Source organism: Gossypium raimondii, chromosome 7 (assembly GCF_025698545.1).
Source record: "Gossypium raimondii isolate GPD5lz chromosome 7, ASM2569854v1, whole genome shotgun sequence".
Classification (NCBI taxonomy): domain Eukaryota; kingdom Viridiplantae; phylum Streptophyta; class Magnoliopsida; order Malvales; family Malvaceae; genus Gossypium; species Gossypium raimondii.
Window position 1 is genome coordinate 40,367,211 of NC_068571.1, and position 23,489 is coordinate 40,390,699.

General features: G+C 34.8%; 3 protein-coding genes across 3 annotated transcripts; 2 read left to right on the plus strand and 1 right to left on the minus strand.

Moving 5' to 3' along the window:
* The first annotated feature begins 884 nt into the window (after positions 1-884).
* On the plus strand, positions 885-1,865 carry LOC105791474 (uncharacterized). Its single transcript, XM_012619551.2, has 2 exons — positions 885-1,390; positions 1,495-1,865. Exons 1-2 carry the CDS (start codon positions 1,049-1,051, stop codon positions 1,669-1,671), a joined length of 519 nt encoding a protein of 172 aa, XP_012475005.1. The 5' UTR covers positions 885-1,048; the 3' UTR covers positions 1,672-1,865.
* A 143-nt stretch (positions 1,866-2,008) lies between these two features.
* LOC105791468 (pumilio homolog 2) lies at positions 2,009-8,855 on the minus strand. Its single transcript, XM_012619542.2, has 9 exons — positions 7,692-8,855; positions 5,332-6,830; positions 5,108-5,249; positions 4,909-5,016; positions 4,129-4,341; positions 3,903-4,013; positions 3,485-3,679; positions 2,811-2,985; positions 2,009-2,480 (listed from the first exon to the last, which is right to left on the minus strand). The coding sequence occupies exons 1-9, from the start codon at positions 8,337-8,339 to the stop codon at positions 2,443-2,445; spliced, it is 3,129 nt and encodes a 1,042-aa protein (XP_012474996.1). The 5' UTR covers positions 8,340-8,855; the 3' UTR covers positions 2,009-2,442.
* A 13,029-nt stretch (positions 8,856-21,884) lies between these two features.
* Positions 21,885-23,489, plus strand: LOC105791464 (E3 ubiquitin-protein ligase RDUF1). Its single transcript, XM_012619538.2, has one exon. The coding sequence runs from the start codon at positions 21,991-21,993 to the stop codon at positions 23,074-23,076; it is 1,086 nt and encodes a 361-aa protein (XP_012474992.1). The 5' UTR covers positions 21,885-21,990; the 3' UTR covers positions 23,077-23,489.

Sequence of the window (23,489 nt, forward strand, 5' to 3'; positions counted from 1 at the left end):
AACAACATCAACCAAATGAGATTTATATCATTACCACATATATAATTTCAAATGGTAAAATGCAAAATTCAATTCAAAATGCTTCATGAATCAATTTCCAATCATCACTTTGCTTATATCCACATCATACATTTTCCCCATTTCATAAGTATCTATTACCAACATCTAATTTGTAACATTAAACTTTTCTCATCTTATAATTTTACCCGATGAAACATCATAAAAGGGCTTAATACACAAGTGAAATAATATCATATGCTCTTCCAAGCTAAGGTTTTAAGGTTTTTAAAGGTGATCTAGGTTGAAGGTGTTTGGCTACTGCTGATTTGGTGAATCGAGGCACCACTAAACTCGACATTCCTCCCATATGGGTTTCAACCCCAAATCGACAGTTATCAGGTCGATTTTGGATCCAATTTTCATTTTTCATATTTTTTTGTAAAAAAAAATCTTATATTATTTAGATAATAATTATTTATTTGGTATTATTTTGGAAAATAAAGCATGAAGTAATAGCATACCTTATCAATAAATTCTATTTTTTTTCCAATTATATCATGGTCTCTACTCTTCGGCTCTACCTTCAATTTTAGTAACTTAGTTTTTAACTCATCATATTTCAAAATTAAGTGTAATTGATAACCTTGTTAAATAACAATTTGCACTTAAAATTTTAAACCAGACCTCTAAATATTAAAATACAGTGCATTCACTAATGATAACATCAATTGGACTTTAATATTTAAATCCAACAAGTAAAGGGACTAATATCTAAGAAACAAAAGCAGAGGAAGTAAATTTCTAATTTTCAAAGAGTTGAGAGCATGTTAATTTTCCTTTTCAAGATAGACAAGCCCAAGACTGAAACTGAAGTCCGAAATCACTGTCAGCCCAAGTGTCTTTGAATTATCATGAAACTACGAATACTGCCATTTATCTCTAAACACAGTGGCAAGCAGGCAGGCAGCCTTTAGCCACGGTGGAATCGAGCGAGCTAGGAAGGAAGGAGAAGAAGAAAGCAGTGGGTGCTTGCTAGTGCTAATGAACTATGGCTTCCATTTCCAGCATGCCCATATCTCTACCTAACCTACCTTCCTTACCTTCCATTTCCAAGTCAACATCTGTAAACACCCAAAGTTCACCTTTACTCTTCCCTTCTCTCTCCTTATCAACAAAACCCATCCTTTTTCACCCAAATTCCCATCAGAAGAAGAAAGGCAGCAAACTTTGGATAACGTTGGCTACTCCCGAAGAGGTTCTGCCATCAGATTCCACCCCACTTGACAACTCGCAGCAAATAGTGTCATCTACGGGTGATGAAGGTGTGGCAACAGTTATACAGGCTCTCCTCTTTGTTGCCTTTGTTGCTCTTTCTATTCTCACCATTGGGGTAATTTTGCTGCTCTTGTTCTTCCCCCCTAATTTGACTTATATTTATGATTTTGAACTATGGATTGTTGTCTCTGAAGTGAAGTGCTTTGAATTGGGTTCCAGGTTATATACATAGCAGTGCAGGACTTCTTGGGGAAGAGAGAGAGAGAGAAGTTCGAAAAAGAAGAGGCTGCCAGAAACAAGTCCGGAAAGAAGAAGAAGAAGAAGAATGTAGGAGCCAGAGCTGGGCCTAGGGGATTTGGTCAAAAGCTTGATGAAGATGATGTTGATGATATTTAGACCACAAATTTCCCTTGCTGACTTTACATTCTCATCCTAAACTAATAAAATTTTGCTTCTTTTTTCATGGAGACTTTGCTCGGACAAAATTGCGTTGGTGTTCCTATTTTTTTCTCTTTTTGCTTGTCTGCTCTTGCTCTGAGTTTATTCTACTAAATGAATTCATATGGAAGAAACCCATCCTTTTGCTTGCAGCTCCTTCAAAATCAAATACATCTTTGCAATGCACCATTCAATTCAGTTGATTCATGCAATTGTTATTACCTCTTTTGTTAAAGCAACTAAGGTTATATAAACATAAAGTAGGTTGATAGAAAAATGTAAAATTAAGCATACGTTGCAGGGGGAAAAAGTGTGGCCTCAACTAAAAACATCAACAGATCTTAACATGCCAACAATTTTTGACTTTGTACAGTCCCTTTATAAATTCATATTAAGCTACAACTACCTCAGCCCTTTAAAATTCTTTTTACACCCTTAAAACTTGTATCAATCATTTTAACTCTTCTGCAGGGGCATCAACATCAGTTGTATGTCTTCAACAGCTCAAACCTCGGCTTTGCTCGATACTCGATTCTATGTATAAAACCCTTAAAGCTACACAATGTACAGTTCCGAGTACAATCAACAATTTTATTTCCATATATCTCTTACCTGTCTAAAACTCAAACTTGAACCATAGCTCTAGATACCATACGAAAAGGAAGATGGGGAAGCTCATATAAGCTTCTGTTAGCTGTACAACTGCAAATACATTCTTTCCTACACCGACTAAGCAGGGCGTGGAGACTGCGCGGCAATTCTCCTTTCTGAAAAGGAATTTAAATCACGTGTTAGAAGTGTTAGCTACCAAATTCAAATTGATAAAAAAAGATGGTTTTTGGTATTATAGTTCTATATCCACTAATATAAGCATGTCATATAACTGCACAGCACAACTCCTATGGATTCTTATGACCACAACCAATCATTTATGCAGGAAGTCCGGCAGAGTCAAAAGAACTTAAAAGGAAACTTCAGCCAAAGAGATCCAAAACATGCGGTAGCAAACAGAGATTGAAAACACTCATTTACACAGTACAAGAACAGACAAGTAAATTTAAAATAATAAATTGATAAAGACTAGGAAGAATTAGTACCCCCAGCAGCAACAAGTTTCTCTACACGCGCAACAATATGCTTTCCGTAAGTGTACTTCTTCAATGCATTTAAATGGACCTTAATTCGAGAAAGGATCAGCTCACGTTGCTGGTCATCACAAGTCTCGAGTACTTTCTGTACCACATAGTTTGCAAACTGATCTTTCATCATTGCCTGGGATGGACTAACAATTGTCAGTAAACAGACTCTGAATGACATGAAATTTATAGAAACTCTTTTTAGAGAAAATTAACCAAAAAGCTGAATCCTGAGCAACATGCAACAACATTTAAGAACTCCATTGGATCACAATCTTGTATCATAACATCCAGATACATTAGTGCGACGCAAATTTTACAATCACCGTAAACTTTTAGCAGCATTCCTGTCAAAAGTTTGAGTTCCCATAAACTTTAGCAGCATTTCTGACCGTGAATGGAAGTTGATCATCCAAGCAAGAGACACTCATAGTACAAAATGATTCTCACCAACAAGGAAGATCACCATAATCAGCCAAACCAGGTACAACCGAAGGCAGCCATAGTTCATGGCTTTTCTTCAATGATTTAAAAAACCAGGCAATGTTATCTTGACAATTGTTTCCAAACACAACTCAATTTGAGTTATTTTATTTGAAGTCTAAGAAAAACATCAGCACAAAACATGAACAAACCTGTAGAGGTTCATTCTCATCAGTAGAACCAAGCATTTCATTCACCAATAACAGTCGTTCAGCAGGACCACCAAAAGTTAAGCACTTCTCAACCACATTAGAGGCAAACTTCTGCTGACTCATGTGGACAATCTTTCCAGCTAACTCCTTTATTATAATTGAACGCTCATGAGGCTTTCCATGCTCTAGCACATGCTGTTAAGTGAATCAAAGGGGTCAGTTCTTGAATCAATCAAGCAGAATACAATCGAGATGCCTAATCATAAAACTGAACACCTTTCAAAGACAGAAAATTTTGGACAGCATGTTATGTATGGGGAAAAAGAGTGAAGACCCTCAAGTAGATTTGGTTAATTATTTTGGTCCCAATACACCCTATAACATAGGAACTATAAGCTGCCAGAAAAGAATGACAAACCTGGACAACATAATTGCCATACTGGTCTTGTGCCAACATGCTAACAGATCCTAAAATCTCATCCATAACCTTATTCTGTGTTTTTGGGTTCTTGCAGTGCTCCAGTATCCTCTGCAGTGTCGAAAGAATTTTAATATAGGACACACATTGGTCGTTGTTAACATAGAACAATTGCAAAGGTCAAAAGACCAGCAGCAAAAAAAATTAAATGAGGAGAGTTCCAAACCTGTATCACTCGGCACCCATATGGATGAGTGGAAAGGGTCACAACTTGATCAAAAAACGTTGTAACTATAAATTGAATGTGCTCCTCAGGAACACATTCGATACACTTCTGAATGACATGGTTGCCATTCTGATCACGTACACAACGCATAACACTACCATCAAGCTCTTGAACCATTTTAATCTTCTGATCCGTATCAACAACTTCTATAGCCTTGAGTGTTAAAGAAAGCATAAATTATTATCAGAATGCAGGGCAGAATTCATCAGGTAACCATTGAGATTAGGATCAAAAAGCATAAGTGCTTTTACGAAATCTATATAGAAAGCAAGATAAGGCGATGAAAAATTAAGTGAATGAAGCATATATAGCACATATTTACAAAATAAACATAAACAAGGACACTCATTCACTTAATGAAATCAATATAGAAAGCAAGATAAGGAGATGAAAAATAAAGCTCTATTAACACGATTGAAGCATATATAGCACATATTCAGTATTTAGAACATAAACATAAACAAGGACTTATATGAAATGAAATGTCAAACTCAACCACAGTAGTGACACCTTTTCACTAAATCAATATTTTTGCTGATCTCGATTTAGAACGTAGCTCATAACTGTCAAGAAACTGTAAAATTATTATGAGAAAGAGTTTTATAAGTGAAAAGAATCAACAAGAGAAGTTCTTCAATATAAAACTCCGATTATAAGCACAAAAGAGACACACAGACACAAGAAATAAACTCTAGAAGAAAATAAACCATTTACTGATACCTTCTGGATCACCCGACAACCATACATTTGAAGACTTAGTGTTAAAACATGGCCAAAAAGCTTGTCAGCAAGTTCTCTTCTCTGAGCTGGAAGTCCATGTTCAAAAAACTGTAGGCAGATGAAGATTTTATATGGTAAATAAAATAAACCATAGACTTATACAATGAAGCAGGCATGCAACAAATTATAAGGCATTTACCTTTTGAATGACATAATTACCAAAGACATCAGTCATCAAAGCAAGAGCTTGAGGCATGATCTCCTCATAAACCATATTTTTCTCTTCCGTGGTAGCGGTTTCAAGCTTTTGCTGAATAAATCGGCTGCCATACTGATCCGCGCTGCGAGCAAAAAAGCATAAAAATGTCAGGGTGACAGAATTACAACATAAAAAATTATTTAAGATTTAAGATAGGAGCATACCTGAACTCAACAACATGACCAGCAATTTCCAAAAGTTCAAAACACTTTGTTTTATTGCTTTTAAACTCTTCAAGTAGGGAGGAGGCAAAGCTTTCATCCATGTTACATCCTGCATCGAAATGCCAGGGTCCCATGACACCCCCAGCTAGATTCCTCATCCCGGAAGGAAAACACATATTCAGGTCACTGTGTCTCATAGGACTACCAGGTCCAACTGGAGAATTGGGAATAACAGGATTTGCTAAGGGGCTTCCCGGATACGACATGCCAGCTCCAAAAGTGGGGCTTCCATAAAAACCATGAATATTAGAACTACCAGATTTAGCACCTAAGGGAACACCATAAGGAGATTTCTGAGGTGATAGCAGAGTTCCAAGATAAGCTTTTTGAAGCTCAAGCAAGTTCATGTATGAATTACCCAGGAAGTTCCTATCCATGGAGGGATCATTAAGAGCTGAAAGCTGTGCTGCAGTGTAATCAGAAGTCCTCAGATACTGAAGATACATAGGATCAATCAAAGACGCCTGCAGAGCATTCCCTGCTATTTGGCTTCCAACTCTACCAAAAGTATGCAACTCGGAAGCAGCATTTGAATTGCTTTGTCCAGATCCCAAACCTCTTCCAAGCACTCTGGAGTCCATTCCAGGGACAGCAATAGCTGACGAAGCAGCAACACTTTCAAACAGTGGTGGCAGATTACCAGTTCCAGGTTGGCTAGCCATCACAGAAGCTAAAGCAGGATTTAGAGAGTAACCACTTAACACATTATGCTGATACCGAGCAGGTAAACTGCCTCCACCATTGAGTGTGGAAGTAGGTGGTCCTTTCAAGTAAGAATTGTTAGAGGGAAGGGCAGATTTCTGGAGCTGAGCTTGCCTTTCAGATAGCAAGGATGGGTTTTTGAGGTCTGACCTGACCCCATTACCGTTAGCTGAAGGCATATGTAAATGGCCAGATTCAGATTTCTTCAAGTACGCCTGCTGTTTGATATGACTCTGACCATCTTGAAGGCCAAATAAATAATTCTGATGGTTTTCAACATCTTGTTCAATCTGTGACGGTAATTGGTTATCTTCATCGATCACTCCATTAGATGACAGATTCATGCCAGACATAGCAGCTACCAGATCTCCAGACTCATTGAGACCAGATGTGATACCACCAAATGTGGTTGGACTATTTATGCTTCTTTTGTCCAAGTTACCAACTCTGCCTCCTCCAATAGGTGTAAGACAAGGACTAGGAGCCCTAGCAACAAGTTGTGGATCAGGAGTAGTACTCCTAGACAAGGAAGCCCCTACAGCATCAGCATAAGTGTATGAAGTAGGTGGCCCAATGTTATGGACTGCAGATGATCCTTGAAGATTCACACTTGACCGTAAAGTATCTGAAGATGTCAGTTCAGCAGAACCTCCATTCTCAAGGTTCTCATCAAAAGCATTACAGCTGGCAGGACGAGATGGTATCCTTGCGACTGGAGCAGTGTGTCCCAAATCATCCTGGAAAAATACTAAATATCAAATCACTGAAACAAAAAAAGGCCTAGTCCCAGAAGTTTTTGATATATGAACAAGAACAACTCTGTGTGATAGTTACAAAGGATTGAGGAAAGAAGAAAAGTTAATAATTTAAATAAGAAAGATTTTGAATCTCATTTTGAAACTTACCATATGCTGTAAACAAGCTAGCTGTAAATAGAAAACAAATTGATCACAAATTTGCCTACTAGTTTCTTACTATTACTACCTCGGAAATCAAAAGAATAGCAAATAATTGTTTCAATCATATATAGGGTCATGTTGCGAGTACATACAAAGTACAGATCTCGAGACAACTCAAAGATGAATGCTAACCATAGAATCCAAAAGAATGGACCCAAGATACTATAAGAGTAACGACATTGACTACAAAAAGCTCAAATAACTGAAATTTAGACATTCTTAAAGGAGGCATGCTAATGGGGAAAGAAATGCTGCACAAACACAACAGTTATCAACTATAAACATGATAATTTTCAAAACAGCACTTAAATTAGGGAAGTGAAAGTAAGGCTACAAATTCGTCTGACTTAAGAGATACACAGCAAACATCGAGATAGTTTACTGATAACTGAGTTCCCTTATACGTATATCATTATTGTACGTGAAGGATGAGCTAGAACCTGTACTTATAACTCCAAAGCACAGGTACACGTCAAAACATAAAAATGAAGTGAAAAAAGGTCACCATAAATAATCCATAAAGCAAGAACCCTAGGACAAGCAACTTGTTATCAGCAACAAAAGGCAGAGACCATACAAAAATAATAAACCTCAGAACGAATGGAGTTTATGTATAAATATTAAACAACTGGTAATCACCTGAAAAATTTCAGCAAGGCTTTTCTGTTTGCTTCCAAGTCCGATACCAGATATACCAATCAGTCCATTGCCACCCCACTCCGCTGAGCTACGACCCTTCTCTGCCTCTACTTCAATCTCTTGTTTCCTTGAATCAAACCCTGGTGGCGTCGAAAACATCGACCTACTACTACCATTATCAACCCTATTAATTTTTCTCCTATCTCCAACCCCACCTATGACTGAATTCCCTCCTTTCAACCTCTGTGCATACTTCCAATCCTCCTTGGAAAGCAAAGGGGGTGGAAGCCTCGGGTTGAGATTCACATTTGAGTAATAGTATGAATGATATGATGGATCAGACCTAAGCTCTTCCTCCGACGCAAACCCATTTCCATTTTTTATCCCATGAAAAGCTGAAAAGGGGGTAGCCCCACTACCACCAGAAGCAGCAGCTCCTCCCCCAAACAACCCGCCAACTGCACTCAGTGAGCCGTCCACGGTAGGAGGCGCAGAGCCACTTCTGTACAAGTTTAGCTCACGTTCGAGATCATCAGCGTCTTGCCTGCAACGCTGTTCACGGAGCAAAAGGTCTATCTCCTCCAAATCATCCCCAAATGATCCTTCACTATTTTGTATCATCGGTCTCCTGCCCAGTTCAGATAACATCCTTAAACACAATAACTGATAATTACATCTACCAGAACTCCCGAAATGATCACTACCCAAAGCCAATAACCAGACTCCAAACCCAAAATTTCCAAAACTTTTCTAGACTACTACACCTAAACCCATATTTACAAACTTCAAAGATGCTAACTTTAAGCTACCTAAAGGGTCTCAAAGATCAAAACTTTAATCACCCATCTCCTTAAGATTATCGAAACGAAGATAAAAAAAAATTAAAAAGTAGCCCAATTTAAAAATCCTTCAAGTTTGATATCAGCAACAGCAAAAAGAAAAATTAAGAGCTAAAGATACAGGGCAATAGCTAGAAAAAGGAGAAAGGTCGAAGAGAGTTAAAAAAATAAGCTTATATATATAAAAGGAAAAAAGAGTTTAACGGCTGAGATAAAATCCGGCGGCGATTGGTTCTTACAAGAACCCTTTTTAGGGTTTTGTTGCCATTAAAGGATATGCCGGGATGGGAAATTTTCTTTTTTTTTTTCTTTTGGTTATTAAACTTCATTGGGGGAAATTATAGCCTATTAAGGGCCAGTAATTAAGTGATAACCAAAACCGATTGATGAAGAAAAAAGAGAAGATAATGATGTTTGTTTACCTGAAAGGAAAGTGAAAACCTAGAACTGACACATCAGCCCGTTAGATCGATGCTTCTTTAAGTCTCCTTAAGACATTGTCTGAGTAAAAACAAAGAAGTACTGTACAGGTAAATCTACCCAAATAACTGAACTACCCCTTTTGGTTACTTCCAATTTTTTTCACTTTGGAATATGCTTTCAACCAAAAACAAAAATTCACATTGGATTTTATGTTTTTTATTTGTCAAGTTATAAATATTACCTTAAACTCTTTGTACTTTTCATACATTTGAAATTTAGCTCTCTTTTATTTCAAGAAATTAAATCCTTTACTTTTCGGATTTAAAAATACAAGTTCAATTGTTAATACTATTATTTTTTTTGGGTAAACTATCATGTTAGTCAGCCAACTTTTAGGATGCTTTCATTTTAATCACCCAAAAAAATCCTCACATTTCCGTCACTGTTGTTAAATAAAATTTTCATTTTAATCACCCGAGCGTTAAAATCTTTTCTTACCTAATAAGATTTTTAAAATAATAAATTAATGAACATGTTAATGTCATGAATTTAAGTACTTGTAATGAATAAATGTGTGAATAATTTAATAAAGTAGTAAATGATTGTGGTTATTGTTGATGTGATTAAATATGTACAGAAAATGACTAAATTGTAAAATACTGAAAAGTTATGTGTGACCATGAAATTATGAAACTTAATTGTGCTTGTGATGAATATTGATCTTATAATAATGTTAAAACCCTTGTAGACAAGTTTTGAATTTGTGGGATATAGATGGCATGCCATTAGGAATTTCTTAGTGTGCTTGTGAATTTAGCACTTCGGTGCTCGTGTTCTAAAACTATTAGTGTCATAATAATCTAGCACTTACGTGCTCGTGTACTTTGTGACTACAATCCATATATCTTTCTTGTTCACTCGAGTCTACAAGGGGCAACGTATGTGGTATATAAAAAATAAGTGAATGATGAAAGTATGGTAAGTAAAAGTGTGTTAATTAACCTCGTTGTTACTATGAACTTTATCTTTGGTTTAATTATTATAAATATGTTAATAATATTTATTTATTCATAGAATTAGCTAACTGAATTCAAATGTAATATATGAATTCTTGAGTACTTACTAAGTCTTCTCGAGCTTAATGCGTAGGCAAAGATCGTTTTGAATACATCTTTTGAAGTGATTGTCCCCATACTCATCTCATCATCAATCAAAGATTGAAATGTATGGAACTTAGATTTGGTAATAGAGTGGCATGTACACAGGATTGGAACCATATGAGTTTTTGTTGTAAAACAACTAAGTGGTTCCAAAACTATGTCATGCATGCCTAATATCATTTTGTACGTTGGGATAATCTTCCTTAGATGAATATACTAATATGTGATATGAAGTTTTTGAATGATAATTTGACATATTTTGAGTCTTAAAAATGTTTAAAAGTGTTATGGAATGATTGATGATAGTTTAGACTTGGTTTTAGATGTTTCAGACATGTTTTGGGTAATTTATCCTCAGTGTCGCGACATTGGAGATGAAAATAGAGTAATATGCTCTTGGTGTTGCAACACCCATTTCCCAATGTCGCAACATTGACTTTGTTTACCTTGTTTTGACCCGAATAAGCCTTGAATGGTCTTCATTTGTAACCAAACTTTTAAAAAAGTCTAAATGAGTTAAATAACTACAAAAGAGTCTATTTAGGTTAAATCAAAGTTTTGAAATTGATTTTTGAGTTAAGTAGCCTTAGTGCCCAAATGTAACATTCTTTGCTTGTAATGTATCAGTTCATTTCAGTTGAGGGGTGTTACACCTTTAGTACCTATTAAGTTGACCCTTGATCTAGGTGGTGATTCGTTTTATGTCGATTGTAACCGAGACTATGTCCCATCTTCATGCAAGCTCGTCCGTTATAACTCGTCTCCATGCCACTTGGCTTATGAGTTGCATTGTAGAGATTGTGAAGCCCCCCTCCCCCAAGCTAGAAAATGTTGGTGGAAGCAAAGTTTCTAAGTTGCCAAACTCTGTTGGTATTACTAGTAACAATGGAAACAAGTAGAACAATTGACTCAAGAGAAGTGGGTAGGAAAAACTCTGTTGGTATTACTAGGAGGATAATTGCATTTAACGCGCTTAAACTTACATCATCTTGTATTGGCAATAATGTTGGTGTGCTTTATTAACTATTAAGTGGCACGTGATTGAAACATACTTTTAACTACATTTTCAATCAAATCATATTCTTTTTGTGTGAGACCCCAAATTAAAAATGTATTTACTAATCCCATTTAATTGTAATCATATCTATTCATATTCTTTGAGTTATTTGAAAACCAAAAATCTTATATTATTTAAATGTTGCTATGAGGTAATGTAGGACTGGTTTGAATTTAAACATAACAAAACATTTAGATTTGGGATCATGAAAGTTAAATCCTAAAATGGAAAAATTGGGTATGAAAAGCTTAAGGCTTAAGTTTGTTTGAGAAATAACCCAAAAGTGAAAAAAAGAAAACCTATTTAGAGAGGAAAAGAGAAATATCACGTGCACATCCATCATCTCTTGCTTTTAATGCCAATGGCTAAGCACGTGATGCGTAAAGCTTATTTTAGATTATCTCTTCCGTTTATCTGACAAAAAGTACAACACCTTACCTATAAATATTCCACCACATGTAAGGTGCTGATCTTAGTATCTACTTTTTATGCCCGTCTTGGGAAACCCTACTAAATTCCAAGTTTAGTCACTCCTATTTTCTTAAATTTATGTTTTGGTCATTCAGTTTTCCTTTTTTACACCTCTCTCTTTGGCATATGAAATGACTATGTAGTCGATTTGGGTCAAATGTTCCTATTTTTTTAATTTTCTCCACTGTTACTTTCATTTCTTCCTATTCCCAACATGAAGATTCAAATTACATGCAAAATCAACAACAACAAGGTATGATTTCTTTGTTTGTTTACCAGCCAAGCCATCTATGAGTTGCAGCCACCAAAGTTGCTACTTTTTTGCACGGGGTTTTATTTCTTTGATTTCCATATTTTAACATCTTGCACTGACCTTTTGCTCTAAATTCATTGCTCCATCGGCTCACTTGGTTTAGATTTGTAAATTGAGATAAGACTGCGACGACCATTCCTGGACAAGCACTTTGTTGTTACTTTAAATTTCTCCTACTCTTAGGGAGAGTTAAATTGGAATCAAAGCTGTCCTGCTTTCTTTTTTGGTATCAAAGCATGCTGCTGTTTATCGTCTTCCCACTGCTAAATGGTTCTGGAGAAAAAGAAAGGGAGAAGAAGAAGAGAAGGATAATAAAGAAATGAACGCTGCTAAAAAAATAATACAAGAACTATATCTACAGTTTGACTTAAATTAATAATATTAACATGCCACACCGTAAACAGCATTAACAAATTGATAATATTAGTTATCATATGCTAATTTTAAAATTTCAGTCATCAAAGATTAATAATCTTTAAGTAAACTTAAGTAATTAAATTTGTTGTTAACCCTTCTTTATAGGCATAATTCAATACTGATTTCCCATCTACGTGACAATTCATTTGTATGCCACGTCAGCAAATTTAATAAATGTTAATTTTTCATCTATTTTAAGATGATTTGACAAAAAAAGAATTTAAAGACTAAAAGAGGCATAATTTTAAATAAGGGCTAAAGTGACCTTTTTTTAAGTTGGAGCGCAAAAAATATTATGCCTATTAAATATATTTGTTTTTTTTAAATTTCATGTTAATGAATTTTTCTAGGATAATGAAGAGTGAACAAACCATCAATTCAATCATTTTTTCAACTTAATCAACTTATAGTATAAAATAATCAAAGCGATCAACTTAATCGAACCAACTTAACATTGGATAGTTCGATCAATTAAATTAATTAACTAAATTATTTAAAATATATTATAAAATATATATTTAAAATAATATATTATAAATATATTTAACTAACTTAATTATATTTAAAATAATTAAAAATATTAAATATTAAGTCAACTAAGTTAACCGATTCGGTAATGAAATTCAATAGTTGATAGTCGATCGACATAACTAAATAACTCGACCCTACAATTAATTTAACTATCAGAACCGCCTAAACCAGAATCGACTTATGCTATTTCCTAAGGATAATGACATCAATAGCTCTTTAATTCTAGCAAATCTTTTAATATGCTTCGTATATTAAAGTCGTATTGATTTTTAATTCTTTTCTTAAGGTTGTTGAAATTGGATTGAGTCAATTGATTGGATCAGGAATCAGTTGGTACATGAGTTTGAAGTAAGATAAAAGATTAGTTAACTCGTGAATCAGTTGAATCAAACTAAAGAATTGGGTGAACCACGTTTTATACTTTTTAATATTTTTTAAAAAAATTATGAATTTTTTAATTACTTAATTTGCGTTGAACATTGATGGATTCCACTGTTACTCCAATTCTAAAGTAATCTTTTATTCTTTTTAAACGATTTGATAATAGATCAATTATGATATTACATGTGAGAATATATTTATGTTATTTTACACATCGCCAGTCATAAATGTAGCATTTAAAGTCCCAAAAATCAATTATGGAACCAAAATGTAAAAAATAGAAAAAAACGCATAATCCATAAAAATCATCCCCATTGAAAAGGAACCTTAGGTTTAACTTCTGGATTTTTCTTCCCCTTGCAGATTCAATTGGTTAGTATCTTCTTCCTTTCTTGTTTTTAGTATTCTAAATTTGATTCACACGTAGCTCATGTAATGTCACTGCATGTGGTTGAGCTTTGGAAATGGCTAAAAAAATATATGGTTAATCATGTTGAGTAAAAATGCCATGTTTTTCAAGTTAAACACTTAAGCAAGAAAAATAAAATGCTTTTGTTTATGCAGTGTGAAAGCATCAATTCATGTATCAAATAGTTTTAAGAATCCAAGAAAATTTTATTGTTTTTAAAAACACTAAGCAAGCTGGATGAGCTGCACAACTGTAAGGTCCTAAGGGGTGATACTTCAAAAGAGGTCTAACGTGTAAAACCATAGCTCGATTATAACAACCTATATTGTCCGTCGGGATAGTAAACACGGGGATATCCGCTGGGATCTTAAATATGAGATTTCAAGTGTAAGACCCTGGCTTGGCCATGGCAACATAGGTAGTTCATCGGGACAATAAACACGAGCGTTAATTGTGTAAGATCATAGCTTGGCTATGGCATTATAAAGAGTCCACCAAGACATTAAATATGAGATCTTAGGTGTAAGGCCTTGGCTTGACCCTGGCAACATAGGTAGTCCATCGGGATAGTAAACACGGGCATTCAATTGTGTAAGACCATAGCTTGACTATGGCATTATAAATAGTCCGCCGGGACATTAAACATGAATTCAATCTGGGTAAGACCATAGCTCGGCTATGACTTACAGGGAAAAAGATGGCAGTACAAGGAAAGAGAGAGGCTGAAATATGATCTACTTGAAGAGTAACACGAAAGGATGAGTATGACTTCTCCGAGGACGCGGGTAAATGGGATAGTCCAAGGATCCACCAAATTAAAAGGATGAAAAATGCGAGTAAGAACATATAAGTCTGTAAGATTGGGCAAACAAATCTCATTAGGGGTGAAAATAAGATGACTAAACGAAACCTAAAATTAATGATCCATGGGTAAAAAGAGGTATTTAGAGGCTAGTAAGTCTGTTGAGGTCCACGCGAGATTAATGGTCACTCAGACAATCAGGTGGTGGAGAATGCTAGAACATTCATCAATTGACGGGTGAGCTAACTAGGGTTATGTAATGCATAATAAGCCATATAGAAGTCTGCCAAAGACGACTTGGACGGAATCCCACCGAAAGGCTACAAAAAGTATGGAATAATAGGGATTTATCTATTGTCATCAATCGTTCTGATGACTAGGAATAGGATGATTAGTTAGCCAAGACTAGATGGTATAATGCAAGGCTACCATGACGGTAAGGCATCCCTTCAAATGGCTTATACACATAGTTGAAATCGTGAATGCAGAGCGAGTTAAAGTAAAAAGGAAAAATTAGAATAAGGCGAAATCAGACTTGTACCATAGAGGACCAGTTCCGTAAAGAACATGTTTATGACTCAGATAGAGAGTAAGTTAGCCAACGGTAAGCCGCAGAAAGAGAGGAGGGCATCAACCTCACTAGTGAATTTTGCGAATAGCCAAAGATGAACAGAGAGTTGAAATCTCTACTAAATTCTTTGTTCCTTATAGTTTTTTTTATTTTTTTAGGGCCATTATGCAGAATCTTACTAAGTTCAATGAAACTTACGAATTGTCTGCTTATTTACAGGATAAAGTTTTCATTTGAAAATTGACTGGAGGGCAAAGCCAGGCAACGTCAGGTTGATGGAGAGGCGCAGACATCGTTCATGTGTATAGAGGGGCTCATTTAGAGGTCACACCTCAAGATCGAGACAAGTATAACAATCTTAATTTAAATTCTGGTGTTGTAAACACTGTAGATGTGAGACCGAAATTTGGTAGAATTTTACTTCTTAGTACAAATTTGATATGTAAATTAAGACTTTAAGTAAGTTAATTATAGTAGAATTGTTGTCGTAGATATATTATTCGGGTCCTTGTATGACCCAATACCCTTGTTTGGTGAACGGGTCGGGTCTAGGGTGCTCCATGATACTATTGAATTTGTTAAACATTTCAAAACATCGAAACTAAAAACAATATCAATACTTGACAGGGGTACCATGCTTCATGTATTGGTACTGATACCTTGTGCCCAGTATCGATCCATAGTTCTTGTACCATAATTACATTTAAAAGTATGAATGTTCGGAAAGTTTATCTGAGTTTATTTTGAATATTGACGTTTGGAATGATATGATAGTGTAAATCAAAATATATGTGATTCCATTAATTAGAGTATTATTATTCATTACTTTGATAACCAATGTAGCATTTTTATACTTGATCCAATAGTCAGATCGGGTATGGGATGTTACAAGCTAGCAAGGCAAGAGAAGTAGTATAATCCATTTGACTCATATCATTTGCCAATATCTTTCCAGAACTCTGATCTTGCACATAAACAGTGGGAATAAAAAATGACTTGACAGTTAAGTTGTTTAGAGAGTTTACTAATAAAAATCAAGTTCTAAAAAAATTGAATAAAGGAGTTTGTCAAAAAAAAATCAGCACAAATAAACCATGTCACTCTAAAATGACAAAAAAACACAAAAAAAACATAAAATGCCACAAAATACTTGAGACAAAAGATTACATAGATAAAACTTGTGATAACACTCTAGAATAACGTATTTTTATGTATTAACTATGTATTTATTCTGAGTATGATCCTGCTAATTTGAGCTATTTATGATCTTTTATCTAATAGAGACTAAATTTGAGGCAAAAGTAAAATTAAGGGCCAAAAGTGTGAATTTAGAGATAAAATGGGCCAATATGCGACACAAGGAAATGTTGGTGCCAAAAGTGCAAGCATGGAGGAAACAAGGGTTGAAATGCAAAAAGAAGATATTTTATTCTATCGGACTCTATTTTAATTATATTAGGATAATTAATATTAAGATAATTATTAAGGATTATTTAATTTTAGGATTTTATTTTATTTATCTTTATTTATCTTCAATTAAATGTATTTATCTTTTGGGAATTTAAGTAGGATTAGACTATTTACTCTAGCACTATAAATAGAGGATGAAGTGGCTCAAAAGAGATCGATCTTTTTCTGTAAACACTCTCTCCCCAAAAGTCTAGGCTTTTGTTCTTCTCATATTTCCTTTCAATAAAATTTTTATTTTTGTTTTATTTATTTTCTTTTCCACCACAACCATGAGCCACTAAACTCATCTAGTCGAAGGTTGTCGATATTCCCTAAAAAGGGTTCTTAAGGCTTAGAGTCCGTAATTAGCCTCCTCACCGAGTATTCATGATTTCTCTGCACTACGGGGCTAACGTTTCCGTCCATGTCCCTTAAGAAGTAAGCTTTTCTACGTATGCAAAGGCGGCTGCTTTGTATGTTTTGGGAAGGTTGCACAGTCGGTTCGTTAACTTACTGCGTCAGAGGTTGGCGAGCCCAAGAGACAAAATGGTGTGGGATTTGCCATTGAGAAGCGTTGATCTAGCATAAGACGATCCCACAGAAGCAATTGTTGGCTAGAGTCAGGTTCCACTAAATCGTAAGTGTAAATCCTTGGAGCTGGTGCTCGTAGGCGTCCTCTTCCACTATAACTGGCTTATTCGGTTTAGGAAGGATCATCTAAAAGCTAAGGATTGAACCCAATGCGGAATGAGATAACTGGAGGCTGGAATCTCCCATAAGAATTTCCTTTCTCTCACCTCTATTTTTAATTTCTCGAATTTTTGATTCAATATTCTTAATTCTGTTTTTACTTTATTTTTCATTTCCAGATCCAAACCTTTAATTCTGTTATTTTTATTTTTTTCAAGCACGCAAGTTTTCTTGGGTAAGATTCTGCCGGAATTTCATGGAACAAGATATTGTGCAAATCCAGTCCCTGAGTATTCGACTTTACTTCCGTTTTACTATTCTTTTTCATTATTTATTAGGAATAAGATATTTTTTGTGCTTTCAACGACCGCATCAACTTGATACATTTTAGTTCTTATTTTGGCAAGATGATTAGCTTCAGCATTGATGGATCTAGGTATATGCACCAGGTTGTATTTGATATTGTTAAGGAAGTAGGATTTGACATCCTTCACCACATTGGGTTCCCATCTCCTTCATTACCTATATACCATATATACCATCTAAAAGAGAAAATTAAAAGAGAAAATCTTTGAGAAATGTAAGTCACTGCAATTTTAAAAGATAAAAGGGTAAAAATATCATGAATACTTTTATATTAGGAGGTCAGATTATATTTTGCTTTCTCTACTTAAAAAAATGGGCAAATTAGTCCTATACGTTAGATCAAAGAGTAAACTAGTCCTTTTGTTAAAAATTTCATCCATTTCAATTGATAAAATTTGATCCCTATATACTAGCATGAGGTACGTGTGGCGTATCATGTGTCATTGATTAGTTATTCCATCAACCATGTCAATTTTTAATAGTACAAGTGGATGAAATTTTTAACAAAGATGATTAATTTGCTCTTTGATATAATGTACAATGACTAATTTGTCCATTAGTTAAATAAAAAAAGCAAAATACAATCTAATTCTTAATAGAAGGATTTTCATGGTACTTTTATCGATAGGAAAGTGGTTGAAGACAATGAAGAAGGTAAACAGTGGTGTATCTAGGGGGCTGGTAGGGGCCCCGTCCCCCTAAAATGGAAAATTGTCCATTTAGATCTTTTAGAAATTTTAAAATTTTAAATTAGTGAAGGTAAAATTACAATTTAGCCCCCTCTTAAAATGATAAAAATTTGATTTAATCTTATAAAAATTATAAATATATAATCTATTAAAATTTAAAATTTAATTTCGGCCTCCCCATAAAAGTTTTCTGACTTCGCCTCTGAAGATAGATGGAATTTTGAAGACCAATAACTTTAATTGGTTCTGTGATTTATTTTTAATTGAGAATAATGGTTAGATAAAAAAATGGTTTCACTTTTGAATAAAATACTTTAGATACCTATATATATATATATATAATTTAAGGATTAATTTATTTTTTTATGTTAAAAAGAAAAAGAACTCTTACAAAATTCAATTAACAAACTATTCGATTATAAGATAAACCCAAAGAAATCATGACAAAGGCGTTGTTGTCCTTCATAAAGAGGGGCTACTAGAAACTTGAATGCAATTTCTTTCATAGGACATGATTTCGCTAGAAGATCCACAATTTGTGTTAGCCTCCTGTAAACATGTTCTAACAGCCTTGATAGTTGACTGCAATCTTTATATCGTGCATTCATAAATAGATATTTTTCCAAAATTGAAAATTAACGATTTAATAACTACCAACTGTCATATTTAACTAGAGTTGATCAAAGTATAAAAAGAAACCTTAAAACCATTGCTTAAACGAGATAATTAACACAGTAACCTTTCCTTAGCAAATTGCAAATGGAGTCATCGTAAGGTTGGGTTGTGAGTTGTTGCAACTTAATTTCATTTATGTAACATTAAAGCTTGCCTTTGTTATTATCAAAACGATGAAGACAGGAAGGTTACGCAAGTGAACTAAAAACCCAACTCATTTATGACAAGTGTTAACTCCAACAGCACTTCAATCCCAACATGCACGCACATCTGCCGTTTCTTTAATAACTTCTACACCGCCACGCTTTGTCTTTCCAACTCATATAATTTTTTTAAAAAATTCAACACCAAACCAATGTCCCACAATATGAAATATTAAAATTGTTGGTAATAAGTATCGATAAAAGAGGAGACAAAGAGAAGAAGGTGATGATATAATGGAAGACGGTTTACCTAGATAGGTAGGGAGTCAGAAAAGGACAATTGGAGGAGGAAGGTTGCTATGAAGGTTGAAAGAGTTAAGTGCAAGAGTAAGTATTCAAGGTTGCTAATGAGGAAGAAGATCCCTTTCCGTTCATCCTAGAGGAAATTTATAGGGAGATACTCCTTTGTCTAGTAGTGGTGACATGGCAGGTTGTTACCAAGGGGTTGCCATCATGGGCAGGTGCATTCTATTATTCCCTTGGTTATTACACTCAAGTGGGTTCCAATAGTCCCTAAAAGAGTGTTCACACAGTAAAACGGTGAGCGGTTGCTTTGATGTTAGTGATGTTTCCACTACTAGTGGATGGTCTCACGACATGTGGTTCTTCTAGGAGGCTGAGCAATTGGTGACGATTCGGAGAACAAGAGATGATGAATCATCTACGGAAACAATATTATTTTTTAAATAAAGTAATCACTAACGAATCATAGGATATATTGTTTAATAACGTAAAACAATATCATTTGTTTTTTTTTTCTAACATTGATATCTATTAATATCATTGTATTTCAATATATTGTTCTCAGATTTATCGATATTTTTAATTTTTTATATATATTATATATACATTCAAATATAACTCAATTACATACATATGAATATATTAATATACAAATATAAAATATAAAATTAATAACTTAATTAAATAATTATATTTTATTTTAAATATAATTATAAAAATATAAATAGTTGAGTTATACCAAGCAGTAGGTGTTAGTATTTACCCAAACAAGTTGGTATTGGTCAAAATGGATTGAAACATATCGAACAGTTGAAATACATTGAAATTTTAATCGGATCAAAACTTAAATTGGTATTGATTTAAGATAGAAGAATACATATTGGAATAATATTAACTAATATATTTGAACTATAAGAATTAGTGAGTGTGATTAAAACATTTTAATTAAACTTAATTAAGTAAGGCTGAATACCCAAAAATATATTTTCCCAAACATATCCTAGATTAAAATGAGTTAGAATTTAGATAAGAATAGAGAGAGAGGATGATTGTTTTAAGCTTTATAGGAGTAAAAAGTATGATAAAAGTTTGAAAAGGATTATCCAACAAATATTCTGTCCACTTATGCCATTCACTACTAATGTGGAAGTGTAAAATAAACAAGATTTTGGTATTGCCATCGTCAACTTTCGGATAACTCATTGAGAATATAAGTTAGTAAGCCGACTGTTTTGTTGTTTTGTTTATTTAAAGGGAAGTTTAGGTAACACTTGTCCACCGTCTGCCGCTTTTTCTTCTTGTTCACATCACCTATAAGATGAAGATGATGATGATGCATCATCATTCCTTGCTAACCTAATCTTCGATCTATTCTATTTTTGTATGCACATTCCTTAAATTTTCGTTTATTTACGATTCATTTGACAGAATAAAATTTTTTTTATTGAATAATTATTTTATTCATTATAAAAAAAAAGCAGAAGAAGAAGCTTCACTAGGTGAATTAGAATATATATGTAAAAGAAAGATTCATACCTTTTGTGAAGTTTTATTCAATAATCCATTTTAACTCATATTATTTTCCTTTTTATTAAATTAAATATATTTTCAAATTAAATTAAATTAAAAAACATGATATTCTTGACCACAAACGTTAAACTCTGATATAATCATTTAAGATGTTGAATCACTAAAAGATTTAGCAATAATTTGAGCATCTTCTTTGTTAAGTAATACAAGAATTATAATTCAGAAAGGCCCCAATAATTACATGATGTGGTTAGGCCCAACCCAATATCTTCTGACCATAAGCCCAAAAATTTTGTACGGTTCAATTTTCTGTGCAAAATACATTAAAAAATTATTTATAAAGAATTCAATTGATGTTTTAGTTAAAATGTTTACTACACGTTAAATTTTTATTGGTATGTTTTTATATAAAAAGATAATTTAATTTGTATATGAGAGAATATTTTAATAATTTCATAATTAAGTTGATACTTGATTAATTCGTGGTATGAATTCAACAAAACACTTAATATATTAATAAAAATATAACTTAATTTATATATAAAATAATATTTTAATAATTTCACAAATCAAACTATATATGTGACATTAACTCAATGAATAATTATACAAAAGTTCACTTCTTAACAAATCAATACCCACACAAATGGCCGAAAAAAGTGAAAATAGATTTTTTTTTTCCCTCTAGTTTTGAAAGAAGTTTACCTAAAATGGATATTGAATGTGAAATGGGTAGGAAAAAAACATGTATAGTGGAGCATGTGACGCGCCATACTGTTTTACCTCGTTTCACAGAATCTTCTTTGTAATCATCCACGCTTTAAATACGTCGCAACGCCAACGCGCCCCTCATCATTCCACTTGACTGGTCAAACCCTCAACGCCCTTCATTTTTCCCTTTTCTCCACTCTTAAGCTGCCACCTGGAATGAGTGTCCTTACGGCGCTCTAAACTTTAAGCTGACCTTCGGTTCCATTTAAACGAGAGTGAAGTTGTTCTCACTCATTCCTCATTTTTAACCCCTTTCTCTCTTGTTTTTCCACAAGACCTGGACTTCATTCATTCTCGCATAGGTCAACCATGTCTTCAACGTCGTCGTATTGGTGTTACAGCTGCTCCCTTCTGTTTCGCATCTCGGCTTCAGATAACGCAACCAACGAAGCCATTGTATGCCCCTACTGTGACGGAGGTTTCATCGAGGAGATTGAGTCATCCGATGATCATACCCCTCGGTTTCCACCTAGCTACATCATCCCCAGCAACCGTCGAGACTCGGATCGGAACCGGAACCCCGTTTCTCGTCGAAATCGTTGGATTCCTATTGACCACTTAAACATCAATCCAATAATCGTCCTACGTGGAACAACCGGCGACGAGAGCACCACCCCCACCGATGGAAACAACAACAACAGCAGCGAATTTGACTTCTTCTATGACGACGGTTCCGGGTCGGGTTTAAGACCCATACCGACCTCCATGTCCGAATCTCTAATGGGATTGGGTTTCAATCGGCTATTAACACATCTTTCCCAGATCGAAATAACTGGATTGGGGCAACACCAGAACCCTCCCGCTTCAAAAACAGCGATCGAATCAATGCCGACGATTCAAATAGAGGCCACCTATGTATGTTCAGAAACTTACTGTGCCGTTTGTAAAGAGCCTTTCGAGCTTGGGACGGAAGCTAGGGAGATGCCATGCAAGCATATTTATCATCAAGATTGTATCATCCCATGGCTTTCCCTCCGAAACTCGTGCCCTATCTGCCGTCACGAAGTGCCATCGGATCGAAGCGAGTCAAACGATGACGTTTTGGAGAGGGTGGGATTCAGTATATGGAGGTTGCCTGGTGGGCTTTTTGGGGTGACGAGGGTTAGGAGTGAAAGGGAAGTGCCCGTGGTTTACCCGGAGATGGATGGTGGGTTTGGGGAATGGGGATCGGATTCGGGTCATGGAGATGTGACGACAGTTTCCTGGGGTGGGGTTAGAAGGAGAGAGAATGGGTTTAGGAGAGTTGTGAGGAATGTGACGTCGTTTTTGCGGGGCTTGAGGTCTCATGGTGGAAGTGAAGAATCTGGCGGTTTGACCAGAATTGGATCAATGTCAACGTTGGGTAGGTTTACAAGAAGTAGAAGCAGAATATCGAGCTCGGGTTTTGGGGGTTAATTACTGGAAAAAAGAAAAAACTTTTCAAACTTTTGCTTTGTGGGGTTTTGAATTTATGAAAAGAATGTCTTCTTAGATAGCAATTCTCAAGTTGCAATGTCTTCTATTATTTGAATTGTTGAATTGGGTGAAAGATAAAAAGAATCTAAACTTTGGGGTTGGTTCGTTTGTTTGATAAGAAAACAGAAACCTGTGGTGCTAGCCTTGTTCTGGATTGAATTGAGAGTCAAATGAGAACACTAATCGAGGGATGTGCTTAATTGGACATTGTTGGTATTCCTTCTAGATATTTGAAGCTGAAATGTCATTTGTCAAACTGAGAACTGAAAGAAACACCCATTAGTCAAAAGCTTGTACAACAAATCTATGTTTGAGGAAATAACAAACCAGCAATGAATCTGTCTATTATTTTA

Coding starts and splice junctions, on each gene's coding strand:
- LOC105791474 (XM_012619551.2), top strand. CDS start 1,049: ATGGCTTCCATTTCCAGCATGCCCATATCTCTACCTAACCTACCTTCC. Junction 1,391..1,494: donor TTTCTATTCTCACCATTGGG/GTAATTTTGCTG, acceptor ATTGGGTTCCAG/GTTATATACATAGCAGTGCA.
- LOC105791468 (XM_012619542.2), bottom strand. CDS start 8,339: ATGTTATCTGAACTGGGCAGGAGACCGATGATACAAAATAGTGAAGGA. Junction 5,250..5,331: donor GGTCATGTTGTTGAGTTCAG/GTATGCTCCTAT, acceptor TTTTGCTCGCAG/CGCGGATCAGTATGGCAGCC. Junction 4,014..4,128: donor ATGGGTGCCGAGTGATACAG/GTTTGGAACTCT, acceptor TCGACACTGCAG/AGGATACTGGAGCACTGCAA.
- LOC105791464 (XM_012619538.2), top strand. CDS start 21,991: ATGTCTTCAACGTCGTCGTATTGGTGTTACAGCTGCTCCCTTCTGTTT.